The following is a 15,044-nucleotide window of genomic DNA, read 5'->3' as shown; positions in this document are numbered from 1 at the left end:
CAACTCCGAGGAGGGTGCAGAGGAAGGGACAGAGTGAGACGTCATCCGGTGCTGGAGTGGAAGATCGGGGGGGGGGTGGGGGGGTGGAAGATTGGGAGGGAGAATGGAAGATCGAGGAGGGGGGGGGGGAAGAGAGGATGATCGAGGAGGGGGGGGGAAGAGAGGAAGGTCGGGGTGGGGGGGGAGAGAGGGGAAGATCGGGGGGGGGAGAGAGGGGAAGATCGGGGGGGGGGGAGAGAGGGGGAAGATCGGGGGGGGGGGAGAGAGGGGAAGATCGGGGAGGGGGAGAGAGGGGAAGATCGGGGAGGGGGAGAGAGGGGAAGATCGGGGAGGGGGAGAGAGGGGAAGATCGGGGAGGGGGAGAGAGGGGAAGATCGGGGAGGGGGAGAGAGGGGAAGATCGGGGAGGGGGAGAGAGGGGGGGGGGAGAGGGGAAGATCGGGGAGGGGAGAGAGGGGAAGATCGGGGGGGGGGAGAGAGGGGAAGATCGGGGGGGGAGAGAGGGGAAGATCGGGGGGGGAGGGAGGGGAAGATCGGGGGGGAGGGAGGGGAAGATCGGGGTGGGGGAGAGGGGAAGATCGGGGGGGGAGAGGGGAAGATCGGGGGCGGGGAGAGGAAGATCGGGGGAGAGAGGAAGATCGGGGGAGAGAGGAAGATCGGGGGGTCTTGGGGGGAGAGGGGAAGATCAGGTGGACATCGGGGGGAAGAGGGGGTAGATCGGGGGGACATCGGGGGGGGGGGAGGAAGGGGGGGGAGGAGGAAGAGGGGGAAGATCGGAGAGGGAGATCGGACATCGGAGCACGGTGGAAAGGTAGGTTGATTTGCGTTTTAACTTTGTTTCTTTTTGCCTGATCCGGCCCTTCATGCCTGGTTTCACCAGGCGTGAATCAGAAGCCGTGGGAAAGCTGCCCAGGTAAGTTAAAAATTGTTCTAACTACCTAATATGTCACAAGTAAAGTGCCTTAACTACCTCAATGAGGCACATTTGGTTCTTTAACTATCATCCTACCGGCTTTAATTGCCAGCGGGACTTCCGGATTCGGGACGCACGCACACAGGTGCGTCCGTGGGAAACTCGGAAGTCGGCAGGTTGGAGACAGCTTCCAAGCCCGCTCTGCATTTTTGCAATTTTCGCAGCCCCGCCCCCACACACCCGCAATTTAAGTTTAAAATTGAGCCCCAATAGTCTAATAGTTCCCCAAACCCCCTACTAGTTGCCCAATAGTACATAGGTCTACATAGTAACACATCTGAGCATTAACTATATCAACACGTCCCCTCTTCCCACTTATTTGGTGAGAGAAGATCCTTCTTGTATAAATATTACTATGCTGTAGATAGCTGTAACACTTTGAATAAAAATGGGGGAAGGGAAACATTACATTTGTTGGTACAGCTCCCACCGCCTTCGTGTGAACATGATTTGCCCGCTATATACAATGGCTGGTGTAAGGTGGTACAGTTACAGGTTCCAGTTCACTCACTCTCTTGTTATACCACTTTTCATTTTAACTGTCTCGTTACCTGTGTATTGAAATCATCTCTTTAAAAAAATTGTTGTAGGTTAAATTGTTGTAGGTCACCTGGTCTGTTACTAAGTGGTGGGGGATTGTAACTACATGAGTAAATGTGTTAAAAAGGGGGCCATTACCTGTATGAGACAAGATGTTGGGACAGCCAGGAGTCTTACTGTACTAGTGAATTTGAAAAAAAATTCATCTGCGATGCTAGCCATTCCTACGGTTCGTATCCACTCCAGCAGCAGGTGGAGACTGGCTTGCATCTGTTCCCCTCTTGACCAGTGAAAGAAACTTTGCCTTGAGCCTGTACAAAAGAAAACACAGAAAATCAAATACGCAAGCAGAACTCATACCTCTGGAACGTCTCCATTTTAAATGTATATTCTATGCACACGATGCCTTTTGAGGTGAAGGACGACAGTACTGGGAAATGGAACTTGTTTCCACTTTGTCCCTTGTGACAGCATTCAGCTAGTTATGACCTGGGAAGAAATGCAGTGTAGAAATCTGATTGAATTGTCCTGCCCATTTACCTCTCCTCCAACCTCGTGAGACGACACTCTAGTGCATAAATGAGATATTTTCTATTTTCTGCACTGTTAATTTTATGACCTATCTGAACAATAATAACTGTGCAGGTGAGTTCACGTCGGAGGACGTTATGCACTGGAAACAGGATTGTATCTTTAAAATGGCTAACAGCATAGGAAAAGAAAAAAAACCTCAGGGCTGGACAGGGCTCGTAAAAATCTTTACATTACCTACTGTGGTGTCAAGCAATCGTCTGATTCTATTCCACAAACTAGTTCATGATGGTTATGTTTCTTAATTGTACAATATTTCTCAATGGAGTCACCCACACCAGTGTTTGAGGCTAGCGCACACAATGTATTCTGAAACTGCAGAATCATCTGACATCTCAGCGGGAAACTAAACACAAAAACGTGCCGATGTTTCTATCATGGATAGCCTTAGAGAAAATTACATGAGAAGTTATGAATGCCCTTTTACTCTTTTGTTTAGCACATCAGGAAATAAGGCAGTAGCATTTGGCAGCTCGTTTGCTTATTACAGTATCAATGCTCTCGGTCCTTTAATACATCAAGTCAATGGATATTCCAATATATTACATTTATTTTAAGTTTTGATTTTCTTTACTCCCTCCAACCCCTTCCCTAATGACTGGAGTGCTTGAGAATGAAGTGCATCATCACATTGCTGATGCAGATCATAATGAGGTTAGGATACAGGCACCAGTTTTCTTTATTTTAGTAAAAAAATATATTTTTAATTGTAACGATTTATGGCACATTTAATCAGAGACCAAAGCCCATGTCATCGTCAGACTCTTCTGATTCCTCCTGTTTCTTCTCTTCAGCTGCAGCAACAGGGGCACTACAACTACCAACACTGCAAATCAGACTATTAATGTCAATATTTGCCAAAGCCTTAGCAAAGAGACTGGGCCAGAAAGGCTCAATAGTTACTCCAGCTGTCCTGGTGAGGGCATTGATTTTGTCTTCAGTCACAGTGGCCTTGTCGTCGTGCAGAATGAGGGCGCTATAGATACAGGCCAGTTCAGACGTGAATGCCATGGTGCCGAGTCTCTGCTGGATGCGGGTCGATGGTGCTAGTTGCCGGTGGGATTCGGGCTTAACTTCAATCAGAAGAACCAAGCACTTCCGAACCGCCAGGCACCAGTTTTCAGCTAGCTATGGTTTATACATTTCTCAAAGTGCTCCAAAACCAGCTTGAATTGGTTAGTTACTTCAGTTCAATGTCCGTTCTGATAGTGGATAAAGGTGATATTTGAGGAGAAAGGACGCTGCTGTGAACCACTGTACTTGTTTATTCCCAGAATCGTGTGAATTGAGCACTTTCCTTTAGTCTCCCATTCTACTTTATAATTGTCACTGAGAATGTACAGATATTAGCTTCTCAAAGAGGTGCTTATTTAAAAAGCTTTAGCACTCAAAAGGGCGTGAATCTTGTTGGTGATGTCTTTGATCATTTCTGGGTCAGCAGAAGCTGCCTGCCTATTTTCGGTGAGAAAAAAATTACATTATTCCCCCCATTTTTCATCATTTGTGCTGTTTCCTCCTCTCACTCATATAAAACAGGCTCCAGGGTTGTATGATACTCTGGAGAAAGCAGAGAAGCCTGGCATCTACATTCATAATGAGAGCTAAGAAGTAATTTCTGACTTGTTTTTGGAGATTCGTTTTCCTGTTTTGGAGTATTTTGTCAACTGCTTTTCTGCCATTTTCTGTAGGGTTCCCATTCCCAAGGCACAAGGAGCCAGATTTTGATTTTATATGATAGTGTAAAAAGGGTGAAAGCCAATCAGTAGCCCGTTTAACATCTCTCCCGATTTTTATTTCCGTTAACTTCAATGAAAATAAAAATCGGGAGAGATGTAAAACGAGCTGCCGATTCGCTATTGCTTGTTTTACACTATCGTCCAAAATCAAAATGACCTCAATATGTTTTCTATTGGGAATTTCCCCGTATCCTTGACATTTTCAAGATGAGGAAAAGTGTCAGCCGTGGGTGAGTTGGTAGCGCTCTTGTCTCTGAGTCAGAAGCTAGTCGGTTCGAGTCCCACTCCAGAGATTTGAGCATAAAATCTAAGCTGACGCTCCAATGCCAGTACTGAGGGAGAGCTGCATTGTTGGAGATGCCATCTTTTGGGTGAGACGTTTAAACTAAGATCTGCCAGTCTGCCCTCTCAGATGGACGCAACTGCTTCCATGGCACTATTTTGAAGAGGAGCAGGGGAGTTCTCCCTGGTGTCCAGGCCAATATTTATCCATCAACCAACACCTAAAAACAGATTATCTGGTCATTATCACATTGCTGTTTGTGGAATCTTGCTAGATGCAAATTGGCAGCCGCGTTTCCTACAACAGTGACTACACTTCAAAAAAGTACTAGTCAGGCAGCATCAAAAGTGGACAGAGCCACCTGCAGGTACCTCCAGAACACAGAGGTAGAAGCACGCGTACTGTACATGCTCTTCCCATTTGTACCACACATTGAGTGGCCTCACCTGTGGTCCTTAAAGGGAGACCATTCAAAAAATGGCCCAGGACGTGTTTAATTAATTTTTGCCAGGAGCAGCACTGCTCTTGCTGGGCCCACAAAAACTCCGGCCTGCTGCCGGTGGCTCAGGGTAGGAGCTGGCTGATTTCCCACCCTCTCACAAGTGGTGGCATTTAAGTGAAGTCCAAACTGAAAATTATTCGAGACTTCCAAAGATGCTGTTTCATTATGGGTTTTCTAGTTTGTATGGCTCGGTTCCACAGTGGGCAGTGCATTTAATAACTGAGCCACCTGGGCACCGGAAATTAATTTTGCAGATATTTATATGAATGAAAATCTGTGTATATTTTAAAGATGTGTTTCAGTACTGATAGAGTTAAGTACTTTCTAAACTACTGGAACGCTCTTTAGCTCTGATGTATCGAAAAATCAATGGATGTTTAAATACTCATGAATTATTGAAGCTGTGCGAGCCAGGTTTCAGTTCTTGAAGGGGAAAGGAACATTTTTCTTCCACAACTCTTCACAGTATTTTATTTTGACTAATTCTAGCTTCGAACATTTCCAAACATGTAGTCAACTGGGCTGCTTGTATGACATTACTGGATAGGGATGCTTTGCTTGCTAAAGTATATGGAGCAAATGGTATGACTGTTTGGCAGGGTGCATCATTTACCAATCCATTGCCATATTTGGGAAAGAATTTTTCCAATATGCTCCAATGGAAACGATGACAGACTGTCAATGTATGGTCAACTCGTGTGTGCTCTAACCATCTGGAAATCAGATGAAACTTTTGGCCTGTGAATTCGACACAAGTGTCCATAAAAATCACAAAGTCTGATTACGAGGGTATATTCCAATGTTTGGACACATGGGGAGTATGACCTTACTGTCTTGCTTATGGTTTGAACAAGTTGCCTTGATCTAATGACTAATGTTGTTGCTGGAAATATAAAACATTATCTGTAAAATATTATATGATTTCTTCTTGGCATTTTCTTTTGGGTTGGGGTTGGGAGATTACAGTGCTCTGGTTGTGTGTGTCCAGCATTGGAAAGAACTGTCTGTCCTATGAAACACATATTACACACAACAATGCATATGCCATCATATGTAGACATTTCCCTATAGCACAGAAAGAGGCCATTTAGTTCTTTGCACCTGTGCAGGTACTAGCTCTTCAACTGGAGCTATTAATCTGATTCAATTTCCCCACCCTTCCCTTTTTCCTTCTATATTTTGCCTTTTCATATATCTATCCAACTTCATTTCAAATAATATTCTAGTTTCTGTCTCAATAGCCACTTGTGTTAAAGCATTCCAAGTCCTAATAACCCTCTGTGTGTGAAAAAAAATTCTTCTAATTTCCCTATTTATCCTTATACCAGAAATGCTCAGACACAGATTATTGCCTGGTCTCACAATGCTGGAAATAGGAAAATTGAGGCATTTATGGAGACTTTCCTGAAGAATATCTCAATTCCCATGGCACTTGGGTTCCAAATACAGATTCATGCTTCTCTTTTCCTTTTCAATTTGGTATTCACAAGTTAGAACAAAGTACATACCCAAAGAAAGCTGAGCGGTTAGAAATGTTTGTGATAATAAGTGTCTTATCACACTGAAATTTCTCCAAGTGCTTCATGTTGTGGCTGCCATTCTTTACCAGCAAAGTCCCATGAACAATGAGATGAATGCCCACTTAGTCTGATGTTGCTGGCTTTATCTGAGGGAGGAATGTTGGCCATAATACTGGCAGAATTCTCTACCAGTCTTCAAGTAGTGCTGTGTGATCTTTAACATTGACATGAATCACCAGAAAAGGAAGACGGAACCTCAATTTAACATCTCAGCCGTGGGACAGAGCCTGGGACAATCCAGGCCTCCCTCAGTCCGGCACAGGCTTGTCATCTTAAATTATGAACTCCAATCCTGAGATGGGCCTGTTTACCAACCAGTTTCTGACAAGGCAAGAGTGTTAGTTTCAATTGCTATTTCCTTTTTGAAAACTATAGTTGGCAGATGTTTTAAAATTTGTCCCTGAAGGAATTCATTAAATCCTTTTGCTTATAAAATGATGTATTCATTGGCCAACTGCAACATATGGAATAGGACTGTTTGACTGACAACACAAAGAGCTGCTACATGAATATTTAGTGATCTCCAAGTTAATTTTTTAAGTAAGCGCCATATTTAGAAACCAGCAAAAAACCTCTGATGTCGTTAACCCATACAGAACCTCGAGACAAATGGAGATATAAGGACATCTATTTAAGAGAAAACAATCCAAATATTGCACAATTTTTGGTAATCACTGCTTTTTGAGAAACCAAGATTCCAACTATACTTTGAACTGAATCCAAGAAGTCTCATTCTCAGTGCAGTTTTAAGCTAAACTCAGTGTGTCCCTATTAACGGAGTCACACATTAAAGCATCAACATACTACTCCCAATGGAACAGTCAAACCAAGTGGTCATTCACTATTATTAGAAAATGTATGAGAAAATAAAAATTCACAGGCAGAAGCATAAACATTTAAATTTATAATTTATCATGGGAAAACTTGTCAAAATTAAAATTAGAGCATGTTTTAATTTTATTTTTTTGCAATTATTCAAGCCATGCTTAGTTCAGTTTCCCACTCTTGCATTCAGTGAATTGCTTCCTTTCATATACTATTCGTGGGGATGGGAAGGTGGAGAATTGGGCTCCACAGTAGGCTTCAAAAATCAATGCAGTGGCTTAAAAATGGGAAGTCTAGTTACTAAGGAGTGCGGCCATAGATACTATCCTGTAGGGGTAACTTTCCCAGTATCCTTTGGTGGTGGGAAACTTAGGCTACTGCCAGCACACAGCATGCTGCCCATAATTTCCCATCCATTGATTTTACAGAGGTTGGTCTCCATTGAACATGAAATGACTATTTGGGTGTGATGTTGACACGTATTTCCATTGCTGAATAGCTAGGGAAATAGCAAAAATATGGAAAGCATTGCTCTGTCGTTACAACCGCTTGTTTGTTTCTCGTATTCTGCTGGGATTTAAACCAAAGGCCTAATGAATGCAAGTCCAATGCTGAATTGTCTGAGCTACCCAAACTAAGTTTCACAGTGAGTGACCTCTGCTGAGATTTGAAGACCTTCCAGCCCTGAGTCCAGCACTGAACCAACTCCACTACCAACCCGAGTTTCATAGGGAATGGGTTAAATGCCTGACATTTCTTTTTACAATGCGATCCGAGCAGCTGTCGCCTTGTTTGCTTTTAATCATTGATGATGCTGTTCATTTTGTGCTGTTGTATACATAGCAGATTTTCCTTCATGTAACCTTAAAGAGATTCAGTAACTCCCTGATGTTTGATGCGGCTCTCCTAGGACCATCCTTTTAGTTAGACCGAATATATTCAGAAATACCGATTTTCATTGGGTTTTTTTGGCCACTCTATGATGTCTTCCATCTGTTTTTTTTCTTTTTGGCATAATTCAAAATATTGAGCTTATTTGTAAAATTCTGTTTAGAATACCTAATGTGAACATAATGCTGTGGAAGATAGACTGCTGTGGCGGTGATGTTGGGTGATGTGGTTTTTATGGCCACGTATTTTCATTTACTGCACTCACTGCAGGACCAATGAGAAATGGTGCCAGTGGAGAAGGCATCCCAGGGGTGTCATCCTCATACATGCAATACTATAAATAAACTGCATGCAGTTTGTTCACAAAAGCAGAAGTAAATTTTAAAACAGTAACATATATTTGTGGTGAATGAGCTGGCAGGTAGTCAGCAGCAAATGATCATTCTGCACAAACACCAAGGATTTTTTTCCCCCTGAATTTCTGCAGATATTAATTTATTCTCTCTGCACCATGCAAGATTGTAAGCAACCTGCTTCCTGAATTTGGCCAATGATACTCTTGACCAAGGATTTGTGCTGGGGCGTATTTTTACTTCTTCCATCCTATTGGGAAACAAGCTCCTACCACCCATGGCATAGTGCACTGAAGCACCAATATGGAGTGCCACCATACCTCTCCTAATCATATATGTTTCATATTTTTTAATTTTAAAAAACTGCCTTCTATCCTTGAGGCATGGACCCTTGCTGGCATTTAGTGCCGCAGGTGCTAGCTGTGCTCTAGTACTGAACCCAAGTGGCCATCCTCTATATACAAGTCCAGATTGTGTCTGTTGGCATGTATTTGATGATGAGGGGCAATACAGTTGAGTTTTGACCCACCTTTCTGCAATGTCCCTACATGCACACTTTCCAGCAGGGGTCACTGGAAGGCAAGCAGCAATGAGGAGGCACTGATGTTTCCCACCCCCACACGACACAGCACATATTGAGAATTGACCGTAGCACTTTTTTGTTCTCAATGACTCAGTTCATACTTGGCAGTGCACTTAACAACTGAGCCACCAGGACAGCAAAATCTTATTCATGATACTTTAGATTCACTTTAGGTTCACTGTGTGATGAGCTAGAAAATATTTCCTCATTATCGATGTCATGCCAGTAAGTAGAATCCCACACAATAAGAACAGAATTTGCCAGTAGATTAATGTAAACCAGTGACTATGATCACTTAGTTCCCAATTTTGTATTGTCTGCACTGGGGACAGGTCAAGGGTTTTCCTTCTTGTGATAGTACATATTATTGCCTTTTATGGGTTTACAAATATTATTTTATCCGCTTCCTCTCACCGTACAGTACTATATCTTGTACTTTATTATTTATCTATTGCTATACAAATGTGAGAATGTGCAGGTTGCACCGAGAACTGTATAAGGTGCTGCTGGACTGTATGTCCCGCACTCAAATAGTAGAGATAGTTTACACTGCTTTATTAATCCCAGCAGGCAGAGTCTCTAAATAACCTGCAGGTAACATCTGCATTATTAAAGGCTGTCTGCCACATTGACTCTCGTGTTTCGATAAAGATAAGGTTACACAAACCAAAAGAAACCCTATAAAGAAATCAATAGATCTGGACTACATGCAAGGTTCACAAAGTGCTTAAAACAGGCAACAACCTCACTGACTGAAGATTTACCTGGTAAACCACACAGTTTATTTTCAATTAACAATTAATAGGTACTAACCTAATTTAACTTTCATTGTTGATAATAATTTCTCTAATTTATGGTATATTGGGCAAGGTACTGATGCTAATGTACTGTGGAGAACAGATATTTTCTGTGACACCAGAAAGCCACATGACCTATGAGCTAAATATCCCAGTCAGAAGAACATACCTATGACAGAGAGGACTATAAGCACTGGGCATAATTGAGAGCTTATCAAAATTAGGTCATTTTTGTGTGGAGAAATATGAAAGTGAACATAATAAAACATTTGCACAACTTTAAATTTTGCACAGGGCACTTTTTGTAATAAAAAGGCAGATGCAAAACCACAATAATAAATAAGGTCTCTCCAAAAGTGACCCAATTTACATTATTTACTATTGCTTTATTCACAGGACAGAATGATGATAACCTCACTGACAAGAGAATGAAATAATGAAAACAAATGTAAAAATATTTCTCCTCTCTGCTGAGGAAATTGGCATGTTTCATTGTTGACCTACAGGAAAAAATAACTTTCGTTAAAGCGAAATAAAAGCTTACATACATCAATGTATCAATACAATCAAGTCAGGAGTGTGATGGAATACTCTCCACTTGCTTGGATGAGTGCAGCTCCAACAACACTCAAGAAGCTCGACACCATCCAAGATAAAGTAGCCCGCTTGATTGGCACCCCGTCCACCACCCTAAACATTCACTCCCTTCACCACCGCGCACTGCGGCTGCAGTGTGTACAGGATGCACTGCAGCAACTCGCCAAGGCTTCTTCGACAGCACCTCCCAAACCCACAACCTCTACCACCTAGAAAGACAAGAGCAGCAGGCACATGGGAACACCACCACCTGCACGTTCCCCTCCAAGTCACACACCATCCCGACTTGGAAATATATTGCCGTTCCTTCATCGTCGCTGGGTCAAAATCCTGGAACTCCCTTCCTAACAGCACACAGACTGCAGCGGTTCAAGAAGGCGGCTCACCACCACCTTCTCAAGGGCAATTAGGGATGGGCAATAAATGCCGGCCTCGCCAGCGACACCCACATCCCATGAACGAATAAAAAAAATACATCAATTTGAACCTGTATGTGAATTTTCAACTGTCCTTTAACACAATAAGGGTTGAGTTAAGGGCACAAAAACATTAGATAGTTATAATTTGGAAATAAACAGGTTTATACAAACAGGTAGGTACATTCTGATTTAGTCTGTCCATAATTTTTCCCGTGGCAGAATAGTCGATAAACAGAGGACACAGATTTACGGTAATTGGCAAAAGAACCAGAGGCGACATGAGTAAAAAATTGTTTTACGCAGCGAGTTGTTATGATCTGGAATGCACTGCCTGAAAGGGTGGTGGAAGCAGATTCAATAATAACTTTCAAAAGGGCATTGGATAAATACTTGAAGAGGAAAAATTTGTAGGGCTATGGGGAAAGAGCAAGGGAGTGGGACTAATTGGATAACTCTTTCAAACAGCCGGCACAGACACGATACACCAAATGGCCTCCTTCTGTGCTATATGATTCTAAGATTCTATGAATTGTTTTGTCCACATCCATTTTCTCGTTTATCTGTAGAAAACGCCCTGGCCCTCCCAAACAATTCATCAACAGAACTATCAGGAAAGACTGAATAGGGTGAGGCTCTTTTCTCTAGAAAACAGAAAACAGACCTGATAGAGGCCTTTAAAATTATGAAGGGGTTCGATAAGGTAGACGGAGAAAATGTTTCCACTTGTGGGGGAATCCAAAGCTAGGGGCCATAAATATAAGATAGTCACCAATAAATCCAATAAGGAATTCAGGAGAAACTTATTTACTCAGAGAGTGGTGAGAGTGTGGAACTTGCTACTGCATGGAGTGGTTGAGGCAAATAGCACAGATGCATTTAAGGGGAAGTTAGATAAACACATGAGGGAGAAAGGAATAGAAGGATACGTTCATAGGGTGAGATAAGTAAGGTGGGAGTGGGCTTGTGTGGAGCATAAACACCGGCATAGACCTGTTGGGCCAAATGGCCTGTTTCTATGCTGTAAAATTCTATGCAATAATGACTTTGTACATTGTTAAACTTACCCCTATCCATGAGCTGATTGAAGAGGGAGGCATTGGAGAAGAAGAAAAGGTAAGCAAACATCTGTGTTGCAATTTCAGGGTGCACCTCATACTGGTGGAGGAGGTCCAGCGTCGTCTGGTATATCTGCATGACGTTGCGAACTGGCTCTGGGAGGGGAGGAGAATTCATCCAGGAATGTCCACTCTCAGTCTGGAAGGGATTGCAATCCAAGAAGGAAGGCAGTGCAACATAGAGCGACTGTAAAACAAAGAACAATAATGATGTTTTTTTTTTACAATCCATGCCTACGTACTCTTCAAGGTAAGGGATAACAATGCTCAAGAGTTAAACTTATATCCACTTTGCAGCTAACAACATTATTAAGCACTCTGAATCTGCTCTGGCTTAGGCCACATTCACATACAGTGCAGACTATCATTTTGACAATGCACCTCAAGCTGTACTTTTTTGAAAGACACTCTAAACTATAGCCTTGTGGCATGTTCATTTCCCACATACTTCCCTTGTGGCCTCTCTTACTATCATTTAGTCCTGGATTTGGGGACATTTTTGTGCTATGTGTTTACTGAGTGAGTCTTAGGCTATTCTACTGGGGTTAGAGCACCAAAACGGAGCCCGATCCTGTCCACACCTGTGCACCTTCTGGCAAGAGTTACTGGATTGTAATCAGGAGCAGTAATCCTGGCTGATTTGGTCTTGCTGGCCAGGAGCACTGAGGCCAGTGGTAGTGTACTTAGCTCAGCTAACTCAGCACAAAATCTGGGAACATTCTATTTCCATTGACTCAAGTACTGAGCCATTGGGCTGTTTTTATGTGATACTTTTTCAACCCAAAGAATCAAATATAAACTCCTGGAGGACAATGGCATTGTTGTATCAAACTAAAAGCTACACTACTTTGTTTCTTCTGAGAATATTTGGAATAAGGTGATGCTTTACTAGTCACTAATTCTAATTAATAATATTCATTTTACAGATGAACCAGTAGTTCAATGTAAAACTGGTAGATTCACTAATCAGATACTTTCGAGTGTGAGGGGTTTAATCTTTAAACCCTTGACCAATGTAGTGTGACGCGAGTATCTTAAGTACTGTATTACAGCACTAATTTCTTAACATGCATGCAATGGTTTGGAAGAGAATTGGACTCTAGAAGTTCAGAGAAACAACTTAACAGACTTAACTGACACTAGTGCTCTGGGTTTGTCCACAGAATGACACCTCAACTCTAAAATGCTGCCAGCCAGTGAACACGGTAGAAGGCACATTTGGCTTGCCTGAGTTATTGGTGAATAAAGAGGAAAATCCAGTTCTGAGGGAACGTCTCACTTCACCATCACCAACATTTCAGCATGTCTCCTGTAGTCTGAGCATGGCGGCAAATAATGCCATCGGTGGGCTGAAAAATTCTGCTCTACCAAAAAGACTGATGCAGTGAAATGGGGGAGAGAGGAAGGGAGAAAGAAGAAAGTAATAGACAACAAATACATTTTTAAAAATCTGCAATGGGAACTTAGTAGTCAATTAAATATTTATGACTGTCCAAGTTGTTTGATTATTCTGCTGTGCCAGTGATTTGTCCCAGGTCTATTTCAGCCCACAAAGAGAAAAGAATGCAGACTCCTCATGTCTGGAATTTACTAAACCGCAAGGGTACGAATACAAGTTTAAATAAGCCTGTAAATCAAATGGATTAATTTAGATTAATTCATAGCACTCCAGTACACGTTTGGTGCCGGAGATATTTACTGACTGTGACCTGAAATACCCTGAGTAATCACCCTTTTTTGTAGGATTTATAGCCATTTGCTGAGCAGAATAAATGATGAGTCCAAGTCTGTGCCTCCTTGGGATTAAAGACTATATTTATTTTAATTCTTTAAACATTTAAACTTGCAGATTTTTTTTTAAAAACTAGTTTACATCTGGGCCCTGCAGCTAAAATAAGATCAAATGCAAATATTTAAACTAATAGGTGAAGGGGAGAATCATTTTGTGAGTAGTATCTGCCCCAACCTCAGTGGGCCTCTGCCAATATGCTGTTTTTCAGTGGGCACCGGGTTGTGGGGGGGGGGGCGTTGAGAGCGGGGGCAATATGCTTTACCACCTGTGCAAGTGTATTATGTTGATCAGGAGGAGGTTGGTGGAACTCCACTTTTAAAAGCTAGTGTAGTGGTAAGGGCTGGTTTTTTTAATGAATTTCCCTTTCAAATGATTAGAGTCATGTACTAAGAACGTAAGAAATATGAACCGGAGTAGGCCATATGACCCCTCGAGCCTGCTCCGCCATTCAATAAGATCATGGTTGATCTTCTACCTCAGCTCCACTTTCCCGCCCTATCCCCATATCCCTTGATTCCCTTTGTGTCCAAAGTAGATTTGTGAAAGTTGAGGAGATAGATTCTTTAATTTTTGTTTTAAATCGCCTGTGCCCCATAGTTTTCTGCTAAGCCAAATGTGTCTCCTTTTGTGTTCACTGGCTGGCAGCTTTACACAGTTGACGTGTCAAAACTACCTGAGCACTGCCAGTACAGGATGACTGCAGCAGCAGAGGATATAATTATTTCTCATTGGTTTTATGCCATACCACGAGCCCCCGGGTCAATTTCACTGTTCTGAATATTAGCCATGAGATGGGCATGGACTAAGGAAAATTAATCTCACTGATATTTGTCCAGTTTTTAAGTTACCCCCAGAAAAAATAAGTAACTTTTCACTGACATGGGAATAGAGTTTTCGATTGTAATTCACTCACATTTTCTGATGTTAATCCTTTCCTCTGCATTGGGACTAGCATTACACATAGACGAGAAATATGGGCAAATGAGTGACGGACTTCAGCTTGTATCACACTAGTGCAGCCTGTGCGCAGGGAGAAGCAAATTTCATTTTCTTGTGATGAGATACTGAGACTTGCTCTTATTAAGCTTGTGTGAATCAGATAACGTTGAATTTCCTATAAACCTTCAGCCAAACAGCTACAACATTGGATTGCTGCATGGGCAGGGCACTGGTGGTGTGTTGTAATATGGTACAGAAGAATCTACACTTCTGTTATTTTGCTGAATGCCAAAATTATGCTTTTCTCCCCCTCCCCCATCTCCTGGACCATACACCAACTCTGGCTAAGGGAGGAATCACCTCCAGGGCCTCTATGTCATTCTTGAACACCTGCTAGGAAACGCAGAAGAATAACTAGGTGATTACATAGAATTTCTTAGAATTTCCAGCACAGAAACAGGCCATTTGGCCCAACTGGTCTGTGCCAGGGTTTAGGCTCCACACGAGCTTCCTTCCACCTTACTTCATC

The 15,044-nt window shown here is 42.4% G+C and overlaps 1 protein-coding gene, 1 long non-coding RNA gene and 1 pseudogene across 2 annotated transcripts in view; 1 reads left to right on the top strand and 2 right to left on the bottom strand.

The window, feature by feature from the left end:
• The window catches only part of LOC137340453 (uncharacterized), a 32,468-nt gene extending 18,924 nt beyond the window's left edge, over positions 1-13,544 (top strand). The window contains exons 3-4 of the long non-coding RNA XR_010966810.1: positions 11,812-12,034; positions 12,948-13,544. This is a non-coding gene — a long non-coding RNA (uncharacterized lncRNA). The remainder of the gene's footprint in view (positions 1-11,811; positions 12,035-12,947) is intronic.
• Positions 1-15,044, bottom strand: part of radil (Ras association and DIL domains) — an 82,401-nt gene that overhangs the window by 18,081 nt on the left and 49,276 nt on the right. The window contains exons 7-8 of the mRNA XM_068002892.1: positions 11,734-11,971; positions 1,651-1,823 (exon numbers count right to left, since the gene is read on the bottom strand). Of these exons, the coding sequence (XP_067858993.1) occupies positions 1,651-1,823; positions 11,734-11,971 (411 nt within the window). The remainder of the gene's footprint in view (positions 1-1,650; positions 1,824-11,733; positions 11,972-15,044) is intronic.
• LOC137340451 (large ribosomal subunit protein P1 pseudogene) lies at positions 2,836-3,114 on the bottom strand (annotated as a pseudogene).

The sequence above is a fragment of the Heptranchias perlo genome, chromosome 22 (assembly GCF_035084215.1).
Source record: "Heptranchias perlo isolate sHepPer1 chromosome 22, sHepPer1.hap1, whole genome shotgun sequence".
NCBI lineage: Eukaryota > Metazoa > Chordata > Chondrichthyes > Hexanchiformes > Hexanchidae > Heptranchias > Heptranchias perlo.
Note: the sequence above shows the minus strand (reverse complement) of the source record. Positions and strands in the feature narration are given on the sequence as shown.